The following is a 22,499-nucleotide window of genomic DNA, read 5'->3' on the forward strand; positions in this document are numbered from 1 at the left end:
CACATAGGCTCAGACATATACATGCACACATGTGCTCACGAACTCACACTCAGCCGAGCGTGTACACGTGCTCACATGTGCACATACCTACGTGTTTGGTAACAGGCAATGAACGGCCAACAAACACCTCCTCCCAGCTCACCCTCCAAAAACAGGATCACCCATATGCATACAATGCACCCAGAGCCTCAGAGGTACTCAAGAGTAGACACACCACACACATACAGGCTCTTTGCCACCTCCCCAAAAGGGTGCTCCCCTACCCCTTCCCCCTCCCCCCTCCCACAGCCCTCCTGGACTCCTCCAATCCTTTCCACTTCCTCTGCCCCACCCCCAGCCTCAACATTTCCCTGGGGGGGAGGGGTCCAGGACATCTGTCCACTGAGTGTCCCACTTGGGCCAAAACCCTTCCTGGGCCACTTATGTCCAGCTGAGGAAGCCATTTCTCCTTCTAGGTACCCCTCCACCGGGATCTGCCCCGTAGATTTTTGGGGACCTCTGGGAAGCACTTGTCATAGCCCGAGAGGTAAGTTCAGGCAGGTTCCCTTCCCTCCATCTGGATGCCACCTCCGCACCCACATCAGCCTGGGCTCCGTGAGATGATGCTCTACTGGGACAGGGGGAGAGGGTGTGAGGGGGAGGCAGAGGGTAGAGAAGGAGGAAAAGAGTCAGGGAGGAGGAGACGGGACTTGGAAGGAGCCGAAGAAACAGTGCGGTAGAGTGAGGAGGAGATGTGGTGAAGAAAGGGCAAGAAGAAGGGGGTGACGTGAGAAAGGGGAGTGAGAATGAGGGCTGGCTCCCACTTATTGATCCTGAATTCCGTTGTGGAGCAAAAACTGTCACTATGAGCCCCACACGTGCTGCACCCAGCTCTTGGATGCAGTCAGGACCCGGGACAGCTCCTCGGTTGGGGCCGTCAGCCCTGCAACCTTGCTAGATGCCAGGGCCCCATTTGGCCCCCAGCCCTTCAAAAGTGAAGAAAGGGGGTCCTCAGAGGGCCCCCCAAGAGGAGGCTCCAATGTGATGCGTGGCACCACGAGGGGGGAGAGACTGCAGGCTGGGGCCCCCAGAGACTTGTTCTCCTGCCCTCTCCATCTCATGTTTGTGCCCCTGGCTCTGGAATATAGACTGACAGAGCTCTGAGCCGGCAGAAAATTTATGGTCCCAGAGAGAGAGAGGGAGGAGCTGGTGGCGAGAGGAGAGGAAGGGAAACCGCCTGGAGGCCAATCAATATCAGTGAGTGGGAAGCAGAGAGAATGGGAGGGGGTGACAGTGGGGAGCAAGGGGGGAGACAGGGGGTAAGAAAGAAGGGAGAGACAGAGGTGTGCAAGAGATCAATAGAGGCCGCAGAGATGAACAGAGCAAGTGAGCAGGTGAGACACAGACGGGGTGGGAGGGTCAGAGATGGGGAAGAACTGACTGCCTGGGGGAGGCCCGAGACACGCTCTGAAAGACGGAGCAGCAAGCAGGGAGCGCCGCATCCGGAACCTCAGCCCTCGGGTTTCGGCCGCACATCAGGAAGTGTCCCTCCTTCTAGCTTCCTTCCTCTCTCATTTCATATTCTCTTTGTCATGCTCTCTCCACTTTCCTCTCTCATCACAGAGATGGGCTCTCTGCCTCTGATCTCTCTCTTCCCTTCCCAGAGCAGACTCCTGAGCCGTAAAGAGACACAGAGGTCCACTCGCCCCCCACCCCCGTGTAGTCCCCATGTCACAGATGGAGAAACTGAGACCACAAGTGGGGAAAAGCTGTCCTGAAGATCGGACCTCTCCTCATCCCAGTCTCCCCACACCCCAAACAGACAGCTCCACACCCCACCCCAGCCCTCTGAGGACACCTTGGCCATCCCCCCTCCCCCCTCTCTTCAGGTGCAGGGCCCTTGGTGCCCAGTGGTGCCCCAGGGCCTTCACATTCAGGCATGGAGCAAACTGAACAGGTGCCTGCTTGACCTTGTGCATCAGTGGGGCCCCAAGAAGACCAGCCATAGAGAGACAGCACCAACACGGAGCAGAGCCAAGCGTGGAGAAGCAGGAGGAGGCACAACCCCGAGAGGAGAGGGGGTTGTGGCTGGGAAAGCCCTGGCAGAGTCCCCAGCCCCCAGATTCTGGCCCTTCCCTCGAGGGGCAGAGATCTCAGAGGTCCCCCAGCCCTGGCGTTTAGAGGAGCAGCACACAGAGCCCCTCCAGCTCCTGGGTTGCACCCACCTTGTATTTACCTCCATGGCTCGCTCAGACTCTGCCACCAGACACGCAGACCAGTGCTCAGGGATGGTGACACTTCCCAAGACGTGCCCTGCTCCCCAGCCCCAACTCTCCCTGCCTCCCACCTGCCTGGAACCCAGAGAAATTGCTCTGGCCTCTCTTCCCACCCCTGCTGAAAGGTGGCGTGGCTCCCTAAACCCCCATCCATCTCTATGCCCCCTTCCAGAAGGCTCTGCCCTGTGGGAGTGTAGAGTGACGATGGGCAGTAGAGCTTCTTGGTCCTGATCCCCTGCACCCTGGGCAAGAAATGCCCACCATGGGGCATCTCACCATGGGGTCCCAGCTGAGCCCAACACTGGCACCCTGTGACTTAGGGCAAGGACCTGCCTCCCACTGAGGCCTCAGTTTCCTCATCAGTTAAGTAGGACAGTTGGTCTCTATCCCACTGCCTGCTCTGAAGAACAAATTAAAAGGGGTTTGTAAGCTACAAAACACTAAGCGATCAGTGGGGACCGTTCCTATTAAGCAGCAGTTGCCACCATCTCCAGATCTCCTGTGCATGGCTGAGCGAGATGCAGAGGAAGATGCCCGGCCCCAACCACGTCTGTGTTCCCCAGCAGCCCCTGAGCTGGCCATCATCGGGGGGCTTCAGAAGGTACAGGGAAAGGCAGGTCAGCTGAGGAAAATCCTGAGGACAGGGTAGGGATGTGGAGGTACTCCAGGGGGACCGTGCCTGAGAGCACCAGGAAAGCGCCGAGGGAGACAGGCTGGAGATTCTTCCAAAGGAGAAGGAAAAACCAAGACGTGCCCAAGAGCCCAATCCCTGGAAGCAGTAGGTTTATCCCGGATGACTAAGCCTCTGCAGTGTGGCCCGGAGGTAAAGGCACGGACCACGTTCTTAGCCCAGATCTACTATTAACGACCTCCAGAAATCCACTGACCCCTCCAGGCCTCCTTTTCCATGTTTGTAAGAGGGAGAAGCCCCATCCCCCTGCGTGTGCGTGTGCGTGTGCATGTACGTGCGAGTGTGTGTGTGTGTGTCTTTTTCCAGGCAGCTGACTTGTCACATCCCTGCTCTCTCAGCAGGACATCCCAGGGAAGACCACTCGAGCGATGCCTGCGGAGGTGCACTCTCCCCGGCCGGTGCCCCCAGCCCCATCATCCCAGGGACTCTCAGCCCCCTCATGTAGGAGGCTGCCTCACCCCCCTTTCTGCCCCGGCTGCCCTCCCTCCGCCAAGCCCTAACCAGCTGCTGGCCACCAACCACGCGGGACTGAAATGCTGCTGAAGCTGCCCTCTCTGCGGAAGGGCCTCTGACAGTATGCAAGCTGGCAGGCAGATGCCCAGCCAGGGAGGAGAATAACCAGGCAAGGACACAAAGGAGTGTCCTTGTGGCTCCAAGGGACCACTGCAGCTGGGGGCAAAGAGGGAACTGCACACCGGTGTCCAGAAGCCAGCTGTCCAGCGGCCTAGCCTCCTGGGACTCTCCTGAGCCTGTCCTCCGGGGCGTGGGCCTTCTTTGGGCAGGAAATAACAGGCTTCCACTGCACACTTCTGAGGACACCAGAGGAAAGGGGTGCAGGTCGACAACAGCCCCCCGCTCTGTGCAATAGTGTGTATGTGTGAGCTATGAGTACAGCATGTAGGACCATCACCAAAATCACACGGGGAGAGCAACAGAGGCTGACACCTTTGGTTATGGGTGAAGGGAGCAGCGTCCCACCAGCTCAGAATGAGGAGGGGCCATCCATCAACAGATCGCCCCAGAAACTCAGGCAGCAGCAATCCAGCACAAGCCCAAGAGATGACTCCAAGCTGTGGCTAGCAGTACCCTTGGGCTCTCATGACAAGAAGAGATGAGAAGGGAGCAAGTAGCATGGCCCTCAAAGACCCTCCCTCCCCCAGAGCAGTCCCTAGGGCTGGGGATGAGCCAGGATGTCCCCCTAACACCACCAACCCTCCTGGGCACTCACGGTCATTGCAGATAGGGCCTCCATAGGAAGTCATGGTGCAGTCACAGGTGAAGCCATCCCATTGCTGCAAGCAGACGCCCTGGTTGGCACAAGACTCTTCGGTGCAGGTGGTGCTGGGGCCTGGAAGAGGCAGGAGGAAGGAACACCCCCCTGCTCAGCCAAGCCCCCTCCCTCCCAGGATGTGTGGAAGCTTCAGGGCCAGGCCGAGAGGCCTGCTCTCAGTTCGGCCAGGCTGAAGGGGCCAAGTACTGATGAGGGGGTGGGGAGGGGTGGGGGACTCAAGGATTGCTAGGCTTGGCCTTGAACTGTGATGAGGGGCCCAGGGCGGGAAGCAACAGGAAGGGCAAATGACTCTTCACTCCCCTGTACCCCTGCCCCAGAGCTGTGGGGGGGCAGGTTCCCAGAAGGCCACTCTGCGCCCTGGTCTGCCTCTGCAGCTGGGCCTCCTACAGCCCGCAGGCTCGCCCCTAACTCCTCCACGCTACACTCACCGTCACAGCCCCTCTCCACCTGCCCGATGCGGTGCAGGGCGTCGGCGAGGAGGTCTGGGAGGCGCCCGTTGAGGTCCACCGAGGCCAGGCAGCCCTGAAAGCCATCCCGGGAGGCCACCAACTTGGGCAGGTTGCTGAACATATTCTTGCTCAGACCGCCAATGTATAACTCCCCTGCAAAGGGACAGGGGTCAAAACCTTGGCATCCCGATCCCCAGTCCCCTCCCAGGACATCAGCATCCAGCTGTCAGGTCCTCCTGGCCTGTGGGGTCCCATCTCTTTCTTTACAACAATCCAGCGACCTGCACATCCCCACCCCCCACCTCTTCCTTCCTCCTTCACTCTACCATCTGTCTGCTCCCCTCCCGGAGAAGCCCAGATGCCTGGGGGAGGGGGCGAGCAGCTGGAGGAACCTGCTCGGAGCTCTCTCCCACATATCTGATTTCAGTTCCGGCCTGTAATCAGGGCCTTTCATAGAGGTGCAGCCCCAGCCCCTCCACCCCCACTCCCTCCCTTCCCAGAACTCCTTCAGGCCTCTCCCAGCCTCTCCCAACCGAGTTCTCTCCTGGGGGTCTAAGCCCAGCTCCCTTCCACCCACAGCTAGGGCTTGGCCTGGGGACTCTGGGAAGAAACTCTCCTCAAGGACACGTGAAACCACGCATCCCTGCCTGGCCACGTCACACCTGACCCCCCGGGAATCTTGGCCACCCCGTACAGAGCCTCAGCAAGATCTGAGTCAATCCCGCTGCCCTGGCCTTGGTCTCAACACAACACAAGCCCAGCCTAGTCCACCCCTGGATTTGCTGCCACTTTGGATTATCTGTGACACATCGCCCCCTTCTGGGAGCAGGGAGAATTGGCATCACTATGCCTCCTGATCTGGCCTAGGGTCTGACCAAGGCTACTAGTTCCAACTCTGCCTCCAGCTCGCTTTGTGACCTCAGGCAAGCCATCCAGCCTCTCGAAGCTTGCGTTTTCTCCTCTCCAAGAGGGGAGTGAATTCAATGGTCTCTGAGCACCTTCTCCAAGCCTGAACAGTCTGAGTCACACTGACGCCCAGGGCTGAGAGCTGCTTTGGGTGTGTGAAGGAGGTCACTCACATTGTCTCAATGGGCTCTGGAGAAGCTGTGGGCCTCGTCCTCACTCCCGTTGCAACACCCCAGCCTCTAGGCTCACCCTCCCCTTCCCTGCTCTCTCAGCCACCCGTTCTTGGGGCAGGTGACGACTGCTTCCCTAGCTATGGAAGAGGCGCTGGGGAATGTGGGGCCCTGCTGGGACACGGAGCCCACCAGGGAGCCTGGGTCCAAAAAAGTCCCCAGAGCTAGCCCAGCCAATGCCCGAGGTACATGACCAGGGCAGCATGCAAGGCCCCAGCAACTGTTACTGCCTCCTCCCCTCATCCACCGCCCCCTCCTACCCCAGCCGGGGGAGGCATCTGCCAGGACACCAAGCTCCCTATTCGCTCTCCAGCCCTCAACCAAGGCAGGCTCCTCAACGTCGGAGGTCCAGGAGGTCTTCAGAAGCCCTACGCCACCTACTCCTAGCTCTAGAGTGAGGCCATCCCGTGATCAGGCTTTCCGTGTTGAGAGGGCAGCCTCGGAGGAGAGCTGAGCAGAACTTTGACAGGAAAGTGTCAGGCTGGACAGAGTGGAGAATGGGAAAGAGAGATGGAAACCATGAGGGGGAAAGAGGGAGAATCACATGAGTGAAAGAGCATCCCGGCTCGGGGTGATCTTGCTGGGGTCGCGGGGTATCTGGGCTAGGGCCAGGCCTTCTGCAGAGGCCCCAGGCCCCACCTTTGAGATCGAGGTTTCGGGCGCCATTGGAGTGCTGCGTGACAGTGCGGGAGTCAATCTTGAGCGTGTGCACGTTGCCTGGGTCCCTGGACACCACCACGTTGTGCCACTGGTTGTCATTGACTGGTTTGTCTGAGTTCCCCTTCATCAAGGACGGGCCATTCCCCAGGTCAAACACGTAGTGGATGTACCTGCCCCACAGTAGGGAGGAGACACTGGGTCAAGTGGGGGCGGTGCTGGGAAGGTGGGGTAAGGAGGAGCTATGGCTGGCAGGGGTCCTAGTGCCATGGGACGAAGGGGTAGAGAGGGAGACCCCATAGTGGACGGACCCAGAACAAACAGCAAGAGGACTCTGGTTGAGGTCCCATCATGGGGAGAATGTGAGGGGGGAGGGCCACAGATGAGCTGGCTCCTGTGACAGGCTCAGAAGAGGAGCTGGTGCGGGGGGAGGTCTGTGGGGGCAGCAGGGTCCTCTGGGGGCCAGGACAGAGCTGCTGTAGGATGGGGTCTCCTCAGGCAAGAGAGGCCATAGGAACATGGCCCTGTATTCTGCCTGTAGAGAGGGCTGGAGGGCCTGAGCTAGGATGGGGAACGGAGAACACATATAACTGGGAAAGTCCTGGCAAGGAAGTAACTGGGGGGTCACCAGGTGGAAGAGGGGTGCTGCGTCTCCATCTTGGCTAGTGGCTGGGGACCTGAATCTTGGTCCCCATGTGGAATCTTGACCTGTGGCTTGGGGGGATTAGATATTTCAGCCAGTGGCTGGGGGAGCTCTATCCTAGTCAGCAGGGGGAGGGGACCACTTCCTCGACAGCGGTGCAGTGCCCAGCACCTCACCCCTTGACCAGCTCGATGACAATGAAGTCATTGCCGTTGCCGGAGTTGAACAGGAGAAGCCCGTCAGGGGCCGTGGTCTTGAATTGGAAGAAGAGGTGCATGGAGGCGTAAGCTTGGAGCGTGGCGAGTGCCAGGTAGCTGCTGCGACTCTTGAAGGTGACAGGATCGGCCACGATGGCGCGCAGGCCAAAGCGCGCATTGAGCTCGCAGTAGGTGATGTCGCCATCCTTGCACTGGTCCATGTAGGGCTGGCCGTTGAACATCAGCCCGCTCAGGTGCCCGATGAAGTTGGAGGGCACGACGGAGATGAAACGCCGCTCCGTCATGATGCCCGTCTCAATGTTGTGGAACTCCAGCCGGGTATGGGCTCCTGCCATCTGTCCTGCTCGGGACAGGAGATGGAGATGAAGGGGGTGGCTTTGGGGCACAGACTGTAGGATCATTCCTGGGGCTGGGCCTTGGGTCCCCTCCACACAAGGGCCACATGGGAGAGACATCAGCAGACGCCCTCAGGTAGGTGCTGGCAGCAAGCGCAGCTCCTGGATCCGGGAGAAATTGTGGGACTTGCTTGTGTAGGGCTAACAGGCCTGCAGGGAAATGCTGCCTGCGGGAGCTGAAATGGTCCCTGGGGTCCAGGTCCCCATTATATACCACCCCCGAGGGAGAGATGCAGCAGCAACTTGCTGGAATGCTGCCCTAGGCAGTGGTCACCCAGAAGAACGGGGGCAAGCACAGGTCACTAGAGATGTGTCCACCTCCCTGGTCCCAGACCACCTACCCTCTACGGTCACGTTGTCCACAGACAGCTGCAGGCTCTTGCCACGCCGTACCACCCTCACCGTGTGCCACTCGTTGTCATTGAGCTTGTGCCCCGCAAAGAGCGTCTCGGGGCCTTTACCTGCGGCACCAAGGGGGGAGTGAGCGTGGCGCCCAGACATGCTCGCGTGAGGCTTCGTGCACCACCCCAGGCACACAGAGAGCCTCACCACTGCACACATGTGTGCACGTAGGTATACACATGCCACCTGTGGCACATATTCAGTTGTACCACACACCCATGCACACGGGCACACACATTCACGCAACAAATGAACCCAGACATCCTCAGCCCTGCCACTTGAGCGACTTCCCAGGGTGCCATTCAAATAGAATCTGATATGAATGTGCCTCTGGAGTTGTGCCCTGAGGCCCTGAACACAGACACTCACACCTACAACCAACACACTCTTCTCAAATCTCCTAAGGACCTTCAGTGTCAATGTGTGTAGCCAGCAGCCAAATTCCCAGCATATAGGCATAGGCCTAACTTTCAAAAGTACAGACCCTTTCCACACCCCCAAATGGGAATATGCACCCACATCTTCATGGCTGGCTGTGAAACTTCCACACAGACACTACAGCGCCCCCATCTACAGACGGACGGATGTCATCTTCCTGCACAAACTCCAGGCACCAGGACATGCGACCACATGCACAGCACCTCCAGCACGGCCAGAGAGGGGAATATTTCTTAGGAATTATGACCGTTTATTCAAGACCAGGATTATTTGCTTCCAAGTCTAAAACAAAACATATTTATCTCTGGCATGGTGCTGAACTTTGCAGCACTCCCAGGTCACCCCTGGGCCCCCCAGTGCTCTCGCCAGCCGGGAGACGCTTCACCACGCATGCGCACACAGGTACCAAACACATACAGAGGTGCCAAGCACACACAGCCTCTCTGCCTGCACCTGCCTGGTTCCTGTGCCCTCGCGTGACGTCAGGGCACACCATGCACAAACACTTTTGGAGACAGAGCATGGAGGCCGGCACACCGGGATGCTCAGAAATGTCCACACCCACTCTCCATCTCACCCCTGCTGACAGCCTCACTGTCACCTCTGAAAGCACCCCCACTTGGCAGAAACTTGGCCCCCATGGACACAGGAGCTGCGGGGGGCTGAACTTTGAGGCCCTGACAGCGCTCGCCTCCCGCCCTCATCTTCTTTCCCGTGGGCCTCGCCCTCCCCCTTGTGGCCACTTCTGGAGATGCAGCGGGATATCCTAGCCCCTCTCCGGCTCCTTCCTGCCCATAGGGTGATGGGCGGTACTGCTGCAGGTGCCACCACGTCTTCGCCCCACCCTCCTGAGGACTTGAGATGACGGGGTTTCCAGCCTTTCCCTTCCCAGACCCAGTGAGCATGCTGGCCCCCGACCCTCCGCCAACTCTCCCTGGTTCAACTTCATGTGGCCCATTCTGCCCTCCACAGCCACACCACACGCCATCTGCCCCAGGCCAGCACCCCTCCCCACACCCGCTGCCCAAGCCCCACACAAGCCAGTGATGAAGGCTCCTCCTCCCCCCACCTCCCCTCCCCAGATCCCAGTGTCCAGCGTCCCAGGCCCCTTGGGGGTCTACAGAAGAAGAGGGAAGCCACTTACTGGGTGCGCAGCCGACGCGCAGGCAGTCTGGGGGGGCCATGGGGCGGGCAGAGGGGGAGGGGAGACAAAAAGGTAGAACAAGGTTTTTTTTTTTTTTTTTACATCCTTCACAGGGAGGGGTGTCTGCAGGCGGGGGTTCCCCCCGGGGCCACTTTCCGGGGACCACGCGTGCCCAGGTGCCCTCTCCCCTTCCACAGTTGGACCCCTGTACCTCCTGCCCCCAAGAGGGCGCCAACCCTCCCCAGAGCTGGAAGGCAGGGCAGCGAGGCGATGGGAAGAAGGCTTGCATCTCCCTTCTCAGAGGGGCCCAGGCCTCTCCTGTCTGAGGGAGATGGGCACCTTGGAAATCCCAGTCGTACAGGGGATCGACGGGGGCTGAGGGCTTGACCAACCCCACATCTCCCCGCCTCTGGGAAGGAGATGGATGCGGATGGCCAGAGTCCCTGCATCCCCTGCTCTGGGACGACTCCCCGCTCAGAGCCCAGGCTGTGACATGCCACTCTGGTGCCCTCTGGGCTCTGAGCTAAATGGAGGGGTCTGCCCCAGGGCCCCCTTCCCGTGGCCATACACCTCCCAAAGTCCCAGGGGGCTAGCACCACCACTACAGGAACCTTTGTTCTACGCTTCCTAAACTGAGGGATGCCAGGCTGCCACTGGGGACCAGGGTGGTCCTTCACCCTGAAGAGGAACTAGTATTCACTCATTTTCCTACAGAGGGGCCAAAGCCTCACAGATAGAGACACTGAGGCCCCCAAAGTATGATTCCTGAGGGCACACAGCAAGTCACGGACAAGCAGGCACCATAAGCACAGTCTCTTGCCCCGTCCACAGCCCAGCATTGCCATCCTCCAACTCCAGGCTCAGTGGTTAGAAAGTGCACTGTCTACACAGAGCTGCAGCCTGGGGCCCCAGGGCGTCTGGCCATCCTGCTGGTGGGACACATTACCCACAACATGAGAGTCGGCCAGCCTTGCAGGGGGAGCAGAGCACTAAGGACCTATGAGGCTGGGGCTTAGGGCCCTTTGGACACCTGCACCGCTCCATCAGACCCAGCCAGCCTGGGGCACGCAGAGGCAGAGGAGCTGGGTCCGAATCTCATTATGTGACCATGGCAAACTCCTCTCTCTCAGCCTCAGTGCCCCTCCCTGTGAGCTGAGGGGCCTGGACAAGAGGATTCGGAGCTGGAGCAAGAAACGGGTGTTTACTGGGCCAACCCTTGCCTTTCAGAGAGGGGGCAGTTTCCAGCAATATCCTGGCATCCTGTGGCTTCTCCCAGAACAGGCTCTGCCCGCAACCCCAAGGCCCAGAACGCAAAGGGGGCTGGGGGCCCCTGGCATGCCCTGGGCCCCTGAAGGTTCCTGCAGTGGAGGTAAACAGATTCCCCCTGTGGCTCTGGGGGGCGTGGGCCCCTCGGGCGGTACGGCTGAGCTCCACACGCGTTGTCAACCGCAGCAGAAGAGTGGGGGGAGCAGCCAGGACCCTGAGTCACAGCCTGGCACCAAGGGAGCAGAGAGGAGGCAGAGGAAGGTCAAGAGGCAGATACAGGGGAAGTGAGAAACCACAGTGAGAGGAATGAGGTCAAGAGGGTACAGAGAGAAAAGAGGAAGAAAGGGGGAGCAGAGGGAAGGAGAAGCTCGACAGAGGCGGAAGGGGAGTAATGTCGGTGCGAGGGTGGGAGGGTGCCAGGCCTGGAGTCAGGTCTCGGGGGCTCTCTCGGGGCCAGCAGAGTCTTCTCCAATGAAGGGTCCAAAAAAGAAAAAAGGGACCTGGAAGGCAGGCCGATCCCCTTGGGGAAAGGGCCCAGCGAGGAGCTCAATTCTTTCCCTCCCCACCAGGAGACCAGCAGGCATAGGGGGTCCATCTGTCCAGAGAAGAGGTGTCAGCTCCAGGCGCACCCCTTGCAGTGACCCCACCCTCAGAAGCCTCCGCTCCAGTGGAGAGGAGAGCAAACACCCCTGGAAGATGGGCACCCCAGGAGGGAGCCAGCACCATTCCGGAGGAAAGCCGGGAACTGCAAGTGAGTGGGAGAAACAGAGCCCTCCATGAACCGCCCCCCCAACCAGAGCACAGCTCAGGAGCATTAGCTAGTACCCTCTTAACCAGTAACCCACGCCTCAAGTTCAGGAATAGACAGAAGGGACTGATCTGTGCAGACCCACCAAGGCCCTGGCTGGACATAGAGACCAGATTGAGGGTATGGATGTGTGATGGCGCAGGTGGGAAGAAGTCACCTGCATGGAAAGGGACTCAAGGTAAAGAACCCGGGCTCCCCGCCCTGTGCCCCACCTGGCTCCTGCCCTGCAGATTAGAGACGGGAGGTGGGGGGCAGGGCTCCCAGGCAAGGAGACCACTGGCTGGCATCTCGTCTCGGAAGTGGCACTGCGGAGTGGCCGTGTGCACTCCTGAAGCAGAGCTGGCTCCCGAGCAGCCCAGCCTGTAGAAGGGGCTGGAGAGCTACTTCACAGCCCCAGCGGGGACACAGTGCCCTCCCAGGGTCCCCGGGATTAGAGGGCTTCGGGAGGTCATGTGTATTTAGCCTCGCTTACAACACGAAGGAGAGTTCGACTTCCTCTGTATGGCCCAAGAGGGCAGAACGAGGTCAACATGTGGGAATTTCAGAAGAGGCCATTTGCACTAAGAAGGAGCCCGTGATTAGAATGGCCGTCTCAGAGGTGGGGAGGTCCTGACACAGACAGACGGCGTCTGAGCACAGGTGGCGAGCCTGGGGTTGGAGGGGCAAGGCATGGGTGATTCGCACACAGGGGCGGGCTGAAGGAGGGGCTTCTAAGGGCCCCTCCAGCTCGGAGAGTCTTCAGTTACAATGCACCCTTCATGGCAGCCTCACTGACAGCCAGGACCACATGGGCACACCTCGGGGAGGGCAACTCCAGGGAGGGCAACAAGGGGACAGGCTGGGCTGGGCACTGGCCCCAGAGGCCGTACCCAGGGCAGAGGGAACCCAGGAACCCAGGTCACACTGGAACAGGTGAAGAATCCAGGGGACTCTCCTGTCCTCTAGGAACAGAGATCAACCACTGCGCTCAGGGGCTGCAGAGGGCAGTACTTGCTCAGGGTCCACGATGTGGTGGAGGCCAGGGGACGGGGCAGGAGGCACGCACCAGTTTCTCTGGCATCCGCTGCTGGAAGGGGGCAGTAGCTCATTTCTGGCCCTCTCTGGCCCAGCAGACACCCGGTCTCCTGAGGCTATACTGAGCACCTCCCCACAGCCAGCCCACCAATTGATCACTGGCAGCCTCAGCTCCCTCTTCAGGACCAGCACCGAGTCTGTGTCATTCCACTGAGCACCTGAGGAGCTGGCTGCTTAGCTGCCTGTGTGAGGCCGGCTTCCCTCCCCACATGAGGACAGCACCAGGCTGGAGACCAAGCCACATCAGGCTTCTCTCTGTTTCCTGGCAGCGAGTCCAGCCTAGGAGCAGGGCCTCAGTGGCACTGCCTGTCTGTGAGGCCCCGTGGGCCCTGGGGAGCAAGCAGGATGGGGATTAGAATGGGGCTCCTGAGGCGGGGGCCAGACAGGGTCAGGCAGTGTGGAAGCAAGCCCCCCGCCCCGACTCTAAGCTTAGCTCCCTGTCCCAGTGTGATTTTCCTTCTAGAAGGCTGGGTGAGTCTCCACACTGTGTCTTGCATCTGTATAATGTCTTCACCCCCTTTTCCATTTGAGCCTCAAAACCACCACAGAAAGCAGGCAAAGCGAGGATACTTATCCTCATTTTACAGAAAAGAAAACAGAGGCTCAGAGAGGGACAAGGACTTACCAGGGCTAGAACCCAGATCTTCTGGCTCCAGGCCCAAAGCTCTTCCCATTGCAGCCTGAGGCTGGGTGGCTGGGTGGCGACAACCTGTGTGTCTGTATGGCTCACAGGGCGGCCACACACCTCCCTGTATGCCCATCACTCAGTATTCGTGGACAGATCCGTGCGGTCGTGGCTTATCATAAGCCATTAGAGGCAGCATCTCTGTGGATGGGGCCAGGCACAGCCAGGGGCGAGAGGCGTGTGGGAGGAATCTCTGCTGGCCATCAGCCTGAGGGCCACCTTCTTCTCTAACTTCTAAGTACTATGTGGCACAGACAGGAAAGCATGTCCATGGGAAGGAGATGGTAGATCCTAAGGGTGAAAGGTCCCCAGGGCCAACCAGAGAACGTTGTCCTGGCCAAGGATGCCGCCTCCTGTCTGATCTAAAGGAACCCAAGCTTCTTTGCAGGGGACCTAAGACAGTCCAAGTAAGGAAGAAGCCTCTGCTTTCCCCGCAAATAGAAAGCCCCAGATTTTCCCTGCTGTGTCCACACCGAGTACAGAGCCACGTGCCTACCACGCAGTAAATGCACACCTCCTGGGGCAAAGGGGGGCATCTCACGCTGGGTACCCAGACCTGGGCAGGCTGAGAAGCACAGGCCATTCACAGGGTCCTGGGCTGGTGCCTTCCTCCTGTGACCGTTTCCGAGGTGCCAGAGGATATAGTACAGACCCGTGGAGAGTTGGCCAGAGGGCGTTTCCCATTCCGCTTTCCCCCGCAGCGCCACCACCCGCCACCACTCTGTGGGCTGTGATGACTGTCAGGAGCAGAGCTTCGGGGCGCCCTCAGTCCCCCAACTCCAAGGCCCTGGCCGCCTGCACACCTCTCCCCAACTCCAGCGCCCCCCTCACTCAGCAAATCGTTGTCCTAGGAGTACAAAGGCCAGGTGGCCGAAAGGGGAAAGGGAAGGACTCAGTATAAATTTATTAACCGGATAACGGGCCCCAAAAGGCCACAGTCTGTCCCACAAAGGCCTAGAGACCAATGTTAGGATGAGACTCTAGATAAATACTTAAAAGCTCAAAGCTCTGTGCTCACTCCAGCTGAGGATTCCAATACGCTGAGAAGAGCCCTCCTTCTGCTCCAGGCTGGGGGCACACTGGCGACCCGAGTGGCCTGAATCTCGCCACGTGGCAGGCCCTGGACGCCCCTCTTAGAGAGGCTGGTCAGAAACGGACGATGTGACGCCAGCCTGGACGGCTTAGCACCTCTACCTTCCAGTGTCCCCCTGACTGAGGGCTCCAGGAAGCAGGGAGGACCTCTCCTCTTCCCTCCTGTCACCCCAGGTGCACAACACACCTGGCCTTTCTAAGGTGTCCCATAAATGAGCTGAATGAATGAACCTGCTGTTTGCTTTTTGCCCCTGATCATGAGAGCTGAAGCCCACAGAGAGTCCAGTGGGCCTCATGGTCCCGCCCACATGGACACCCCAGGGACGCCAGGCAGAGTGGAGCCGCAGCCTGCTCTGGGCTGCGGCAGAGGCACCCAGCATCCACAGCGAGGCCCCTGACGCCCTTCCACCCCTCAGCTCTGTTAGAGGCAGTGGGAATGCTCTGCACTTTCGTGCAAATGGCCTGAGTTTGAGGCCCGGCTCCTCCCCCCACCATCCCTAGCTCTGTGATGTTGGATAGGTCAGTATATGAATTCACAATCTATAAAATAGAGGGAGCTATGGGATTCAAACGGGAAAGCAGACAAGGGGAAGATGCCATGTCACAATGCGTCCAGTGTGACACATGCCCCTGCGCGCACACACACAGACAAGGCTCTTTAAAAAAGTAGAGCAGAAAGGGCGGCTGTGTGCGGGGCTGGGTCCACCTCCTCTCCGGATCTGCCGCTGCACTGAGCTCAGACTTAGCACCAGCAGGTGTCTGTCTGCGAGTTCTTCCCCAGTGAACGAACCAATGAATGAGCAAGTGTAGAGCCGACAGCCAAGAATGAGCTATGCACGTATGTGCAGAACAGACACTGCCAAGACCCACGTGAGCACCCTTGGGGGCTCTGACCTGGCTGTCACCTCCCCACCTCCAAACTCGCACTGCTGCCACCACCAGCTTCTCCAGACAGAGGGGGTGTGGGTCAGAGGCAAGGTCAGGGAAGGGGTCGGGAGCGCGGGGCAGGGTGGTTACCGAGGTTGACAGTGAGCTTCATCTGGCCCCCGTCCAGCTCGAGGCGCAGGGTGTCAGCTGACTCCCTGGAGGTGGTGGCCATCATGAGCCCATAGGCCCGCTGGGACATGAAGCGCAGAGACACGTCCTCCGCCTCCGTGTGCATGGCGTTCGGCAGCATGATCTTCATGTACATGGAGCCATCATAGCTCAGGACCGTAGCCTCTGCCCGAGGCGTGGGGGAAGGGGGAAGGGGGGGGACAGGCAAGGGCCAGTGGAGGGAGAGAGAAAATGAAGAGAATCATTACAAGGAAGACAGGCCCAGGGCGGGTCCCTGAGGGGCCCCCTGAGGAGGAAGGGGCTCAGGGATGGAGGGCAGGGACGCCTGGGATGAAGACTGGCCTCACCTCTCTCACAGACCCGCCCCAGAAAGCCGGTCCCGATGCAGTCACAGACGAAGCGGTTCCAGCCCTCTCGACAGATGCCCCCGTTGCGACAGGGGGCGGATGCACACTGCTTCAGCGTCTCGCGGGAGCAGAATGGGGCGACGCCCACAGCCCCCTGCGCTTCGGCCAGGCCCCGAAGGTCTCGGCTGCGGCCGTCTATGAAGAGGTCCCGCACACAGCCCACGTAGCCAGCCCGGAGCGCCGCCGTCCACACCTCCGGGGGCAGGGGCAGGTCCACCCGCCCCCCCTCAGGGAGACCGCCCAGGTACAGCTCGCTCTCCAGGTCCAGAATCTCGCTCTCCCCAGTGGCCAAGAATGGTGTGCTGCGGCTGTTCACAGAGATGGAGCCTGGGGATGGAGGGAGAGTGGGCCTCAGTGGGGAAGGCAGGATCGAGACACCACAGGCCAGAAGGGGATGCCCTGACCTCGCAACCTGCAGCAGCCCTGGACCGGAAGCTCAGCCTCACTCGCCTGCTGCAGATACTGCTTGACAAAGGTCCCAAGTTCAGGAAGTGGCGTGAGCCAGCCCCAGCCCAGCTGCAGTGTGCGATGGGCCTCTGTCCAGACTCTTCCCTCCCAACTTGAGCAAGTCCTCAGAGGATGCACAGGAGGTGGACATGCCCAAAAAGGGCTGGATCATCCACATGTCCTTCCCACAGCCCGCCCCTTAGAGCTGGAAACAGAGGCAGAGAACCCTAAGGAGGCTGAAAGGTTTGACTCCAAAGGGTTTTCCCCCCGTAACATTTACTGAGCTTTTCTGACTGTATGCCAGGCACTTAGCACTCTCCGTATATTATAGCCCTAAGGTCTCGCGGTAACCCTGTGAAACTGGTCCTTTACAATCCCATTTTGAAATGGCAGATGAGGCTGAGAGAGATGGGGACCTTCCCAAAGTGCCACAGTGGGTAAAAGCAGAGCCCAAGTACCATCCAGGCAGCAGGAACCCCCGCCCGCAATCTCCACCCTCCAGCCTGCAGCCCCCCTGTGGCTGGTGGACGGGATGGGCAGGCCCGTCAGCTCCTGGGGCCTGTGAGAAAGCACGGCAGCTTCTGAGTTGTCAGAGTTCTCTGGAAGGAGAGGCTGGTTATCTCAGAAAAAAGATTTGGGATCAGGTGGGAGCTTCAAAGCCTTTACTGAGATCTTAAGAAGCAGAAACTTATATGTTAGAAGCTTTATTCTGTTTGTAATTTCTATTCCATATGTTTTCCTTCCTCTCTCCTTTCTCAAGTTCAGAATAATTCTTTAAAAAGCAAAACGTCCACCTGTCTCAGTGGGGTCAAAGAGAGATAAGGAGAGTTTGGTCTGCGTTAGGCCTGACTGGGTAGAGATGGGGGTGGGGTGCAGGAGGAGATCAGAGCGTGAGCGCTCAGTGTGAAACTGAGGGGCCAGCCCTCTACGGACGCAGCTCCTCATCCTCCTCTGCTCACAAACTTCCCTGAACCAGAGAAGCCATTCCCCCGTGCCCCACTTTAACACGTGGCCCCTAGCTCGTCCTCCCCTGACAAGGTGTTAGATGCCCCAGGGTCCTGCTGCCAAACCCACTCCCCCGCGAGGGCCTTCATCGTGGCCCCCCATCACCCACACCTCTATTTGGAGCAGATTCCCCAGATGTCTGTTCCACCACCCGCTGCAGGGCCTCCTGGACACGGACAACGCCCAACTGGACTCTCAACAAATGAACCAAAGGTTGGAGAAAGAAGAGGGAGGGGAAGGAAGAGGTGGGGGAAAGACTATATAAGAGAGTACGCAAGAGGAAATTATAGTGAGGACTGATCTCGCGCCAAGGTCAAGTTAAAACATGGAAATGGAACAATGCGAGTGTCCATAGGTGGCTGAATAGATAAACAAAATGTGGGGTGTAATGGAGTATTATTCAACCTTAAAGAGAAAGGAAATGCTGACGCGTGCTATAACATGGATGAACTTTGAAAACATTCTGCTGAGTGAAATAAGGCAGACACAAAAGGACAAGTACTGAATGGTCCACTTAGAGGAGGTCCCTAGAGTAGTCAAATGCACAGAGTAGAAAATAGAATGCTGGTTGCCAGGGGCTGAGGGAAGAGGGAACAGAGAGTCAGCGTCTAATGGGGACAGAGTTTCAGTTTGAGAAGGTGAAAAATTTCTGCAGATGAATGGGGGCGATGGTAGCACAACACCGTGAATGTACTTCAAGCCACAGAAATGTACACTTAAAAATGGTTACAATAGTAACTTTTATGTTATGTATAATGTACTGCAATTTTTTTAAACCATGGAAAAGGCCAAAGAGTCCTTTGTGGGAATGACTGCCTCAAGTCAGTGCTTGTGTACACGAATGAACATAGGCCATCGGAAGCGGCTGGAGATGCGCAAGACAGGGACCCAAGGACCTGGTGTGTGGGCTCTGGAGGTCGGCTTGAGGCTACCGAGACCCCTTCCTGAAGGCAGAGAGGAGCGGAGAACCCTGGAGTTCTCTGCAAGGCCTGGGCAGATTTCCAATCTAGAGAATGTGGAAACCTCTGGAAACCCTGGGAGGCAGCGAGTGGCCTGTGAAAACCCCCGGTGCCATCATGAGACAAACCAGGGGGAGAACCCATTTACTATAAAGCCCAGGAAAGGCAACATTTTCTGAGAAAGGGAGAGGAAGCAACAGCAATCCCAGGAGAGGCCGATGCTTCGAGGCCAGCCCCTTTCCTCCTTGTGTGTGGGGGAGCGGTCACTGCACCCAGACATGAAGACCCGGTGCAGTGACAGCTGGGGGAGCATGAAAATTTAGCTGACGTTGAGAAGTGCTTAATTTGGATAATGTGTCAGTTCTCATTTATATCAATTTTTCCTCTGTGTTCAGCAAGATGGAGAAGAGCAAAGAGGAGAGAATTAAGCAGAAAACAAGAAGAGGATGAGAAAGGAAGGCTGAAGAGGAAGAGTGGAGGAGAGGTGGCTAGAAGCAACAGAAGGTTCAAGAAATAGCACCTGCCCAACCCCAGCACTCTCTGCTCTGCTGCAGAAGTGTCCCCCACCAGAGCACGAGATCTGTGACAGCGAAGACTGCTGTTTGGTTCACTGCTGTCTCTGTCCCAGCACCTTGGACAGCACCTGGCACACAGTAGGTGCTCAATAAATTTTTGTTGCGTGAGTTAATAAAAGAAACTTGAGTGGATCTAGATAGAAAGGAGGCATGGTTGCAAAGCATTTTGTTTTTTTTAAGGAGAATGGGTATTCTCTTACTTTCTCCTCTTGATGACCCTGGTACAATGATTCCTTTTACAGATAAGGAAACTGAGGCTTCAAGGGGTTGAGTAAGAGGCCTAAAGTCACACACGCAGAAAGTGGGAGAGCTGAGGAGTGAACCCAGGTCTGACTGACTCCGAATGCTCTGCTTGGTCCACCAAGGCACCATGACAGGAGGGACGACAGAGGGACTGGGAGGGCCAGAGGAGGGCCAGAGGAAAATGGCAGGGAGGATCATAGGAAATTGTATAGAACAGAAGAGACAGACGTGGAGAGGATGTCAGAGTGGGGGAAGAGGAGGGGTCAGAGTGAGAAGGGTAGGGTCGAGAGGCCTCCTGACCTTTGCGCCCGTCCCTCTGGAAGTCCACGTGGCACCACTCGCCATCATTGACCTTGCGGCTGGATGCCCGCAGCTTGATGCCCCCAGAGCCCATGTCCAGCAGAAGGTAGAGATAGCCATCCAACAGCTCCATGGCAAAGTAGTCGGCCCGCTGGGCAGAGCTGTGGCTGCCGGCCCCGGCCCCAGCCCGCCGGCCCTGGCTGAAGAGCAGCAGCCCGTTGGGCTCCGTGGTGCGGAAGTCCAGGGAGATGGAGCCGGTGCGCTTGGCGCTCCAGCGGGGCAGCGCCACAAAGGCCTCAGGACTCTCAAAGGTCACGGGGTCCAGGGCAGCCACATCCTCACAGCGGAATGACAAGTCCCCCTGCAGCTTCATCTTGGGGTCCCCTTCCTTTGCCAGGCGGGAGAGTTCCAGCTTGAAGTCATTATTCTTATAGACCACCTGCAGGGAGGGGCGGGGGCGGGGGTGAAGAAGCGAAAGCAGCTTACGGCCTGGCCACTCCTGCCCAGCAGCAGCCAGGACCAGGGGACCCTGCCACCCAGCCCTGGGGGGCCCTGCCCAGCGCCACCAGACCACTGGCTTGGGCCTCTGCTCTCGAACTTCACACACAGAGGCTGTGAACAAGCGCCTCCCTGTCTTATTTCTCTGTCCCGTCTTCCTGCCCAGCGCAGCACAGCAGCCCTCGGTGCCTGCGGAATCGCAGTTCGGAATAACAGCAAGACATCACTGTTAGCATCCGGTTGACATTTTCCAACTGACAAACGTGTTTTCACTTATGCTCTCATCTGCTCTTCACAAGCACCTTAAGAAGTGGGTACTGACCGCTCATTTTACGGATGAGGGGACTGAGTCAGATAGGTCGGGGGAATTGGCCAAGGGCACGGAGCTAGTGAGTGGAAGAGCAGGGACCTCATCACAGGTCTTCAGTTCTCGCATACAACATTCTTTTCCTCTCTACCACAGCTGCCTCGAGGGTCCTCTGAGGCTCGAGGAAATGAGAGAGGAGAAGCCTCTTGATGGTGTCAATGGGCCTTAGGTTTTGAGGAGGGGAAGTCTCCCATCATGCACTTGGAAGGAACAGGGGCCCAGGGCAGCTGGCCAGGTCAGACTGAATCCCGCTGAAGGGAGGGGTCAAAGTGTTCCCAGGCTGACCCAGCCCGTTCCTGGCCCTACTCACGTCCTTGAGGCAGCCCATGAAGTTGTTGCTGACGGGCGAGCCTGGCAGGTCAGCAGTGTTGGGGCTGCCCCCAATGTAGAAGAAGTCATCAGAGCCCAGCATGGTGTAATCCTCCTGCGTGTAGCCTGTGGTGGTCAGGATCCCGTCCACCGAGATGGTCACCTGCCCAGCCCAGGGGGGGAGGGGGAGAGACAAGGAGACAACGGGCGTCAACTCCCCACGAAGACCCACAGGCTGGGCAAGGGAGGGGCCAGGGGGCAGCGGGGGAGGGGACCCCCATTTTTATGTCTGCTTGTCTCAGAGGAGGAACAGCGGGGGGAGAGAAGGAAGAGGGGTTAGGAGGCAGCACAAGATTTGATGGTTTCAGGGTCGGCTAAGGCTGCCCATGGTCCCCAGCTCAGCAGGCAGAGGACTGAAGGGCACTTGAAGCGCTCACCATGAAGAAGGCCAAGAGGCAGTTTCTGGAAGTGATTCCGAGTGCGAGTGGAGACCCCAGGACAGGGCCCCATTACGGGGGGATGCAAATGGCACCCTCGCTTCTCTCCTCTTGAAGGTGCTCCCTGGACCCACATGTGATTTCAGAGCGTCTTTCATAAATGAGGCAGAGAACACCCGTTCTCCTTGGATCTTAGCGGCCTCCACTCACCCACAGCTCTCCCTTGGGGGCGCTGAGGAGTCCTTTCAGTCTCAGCCCAGTACGGAGACGGAAGACAGCAAGGGCGTGAGGAACAAGAACCAGATATTCCGGGGCAGTCTTGGGACTTCCTGGCAGATGCATATACCACTCCCACCATAACTCCCTGGCTTCCGGCTTGTCCTAGCCCTCTTCCTGAGTCTTTACTTCCCAGGCCCATCTGTATTCGGGACATTCTCTTGTCTCCCAAGGAGAGGGCAGACCTCTACCTATGCATCAGCCCGCCTTCTTTTCTTCATTGTCTTCCGTCTGACGCCACCAGCAATACTCTAAGGAGTCAGGGCCAGGTTAGGGAACGGGGTTAGAGGAACAGGGCAACCTCATGATTCCTTGACCTTGGTTTGCAAAGTCAGGTAAGAAAGCCAGACGGGGAGGGATGGGGATGTACGTGGTGTTCCGAGGAGGTGAAAGAGGCTCAGTAGTGGCCTGGAGAAGGCAGAAGTGGCCTGCCCCCTCTGATGCTCTGACTGCCCCCTCCCAGGCAAATGCCCACCTGGGCCCTGAAAAGTCTAGCCATAGGAGCAGCCCACAAAGGTTCCAGACACCCAGCCAGGCTGTGGGGGAAGAGCTGAGGGCTGTGGGACCACGGTCCCCACTCTAGGAAGGCTGCCATTTAGGACAGTCAGCTGAGAAAAGTGGGCAGGCTCCTGCAGGGGCCATCAGGAAGCTGGCTTACGGTGACCCAACACTGTGCTTCCACAGGCCACAGCTTACTCCCCCGTTCCCCCTAAAATGTGCTTCAGCACCCCCTTTTCAGGCAACGTCTGGAGACTGGGGCCTTCCAGTCACATCCTGCGACGTGCCCACCCACGCCAGTCCATACGCACGTGCCATCAGCCATCTTCCAGCAAGTGGTCTCCAGGGCACCATTGTCACGGGGGCAGGGGGTGGGTGCTAGGAACTCCTAAGGGACATAGGCAGAACCTGGGCAAAGGGAACTTCCCCTGCAAGACCCCCGAGTCCCCTTGTGCTGGGCTGGAGCCTCACACGGAGT

General features: G+C 58.4%; 1 protein-coding gene across 39 annotated transcripts in view; it reads right to left on the reverse strand.

Moving 5' to 3' along the window:
* Positions 1-22,499, reverse strand: part of NRXN2 (neurexin 2) — a 107,873-nt gene that overhangs the window by 37,809 nt on the left and 47,565 nt on the right. For 15 of the 39 annotated variants that reach the window (XM_023654345.2, XM_070228851.1, XM_070228849.1 and 12 more), the window contains 10 exons: positions 20,812-20,973; positions 19,637-20,075; positions 16,048-16,434; positions 15,662-15,865; positions 9,720-9,746; positions 8,077-8,196; positions 7,299-7,680; positions 6,462-6,652; positions 4,666-4,839; positions 4,175-4,294 (listed from right to left, as the gene is read on the reverse strand). In XM_023654345.2, the coding sequence (XP_023510113.2) occupies positions 4,175-4,294; positions 4,666-4,839; positions 6,462-6,652; positions 7,299-7,680; positions 8,077-8,196; positions 9,720-9,746; positions 15,662-15,865; positions 16,048-16,434; positions 19,637-20,075; positions 20,812-20,973 (2,206 nt within the window). Of the gene's footprint in view, positions 1-4,174; positions 4,295-4,665; positions 4,840-6,461; positions 6,653-7,298; positions 7,681-8,076; positions 8,204-9,717; positions 9,747-15,661; positions 15,866-16,047; positions 16,435-19,636; positions 20,076-20,811; positions 20,974-22,499 lie in introns of all 39 variants that reach the window. The other 24 variants (XM_023654339.2, XM_070228850.1, XM_070228860.1 and 21 more) reach the window with 2 other exon arrangements.

Source organism: Equus caballus, chromosome 12, assembly GCF_041296265.1.
Source record: "Equus caballus isolate H_3958 breed thoroughbred chromosome 12, TB-T2T, whole genome shotgun sequence".
Taxonomy (NCBI): domain Eukaryota; kingdom Metazoa; phylum Chordata; class Mammalia; order Perissodactyla; family Equidae; genus Equus; species Equus caballus.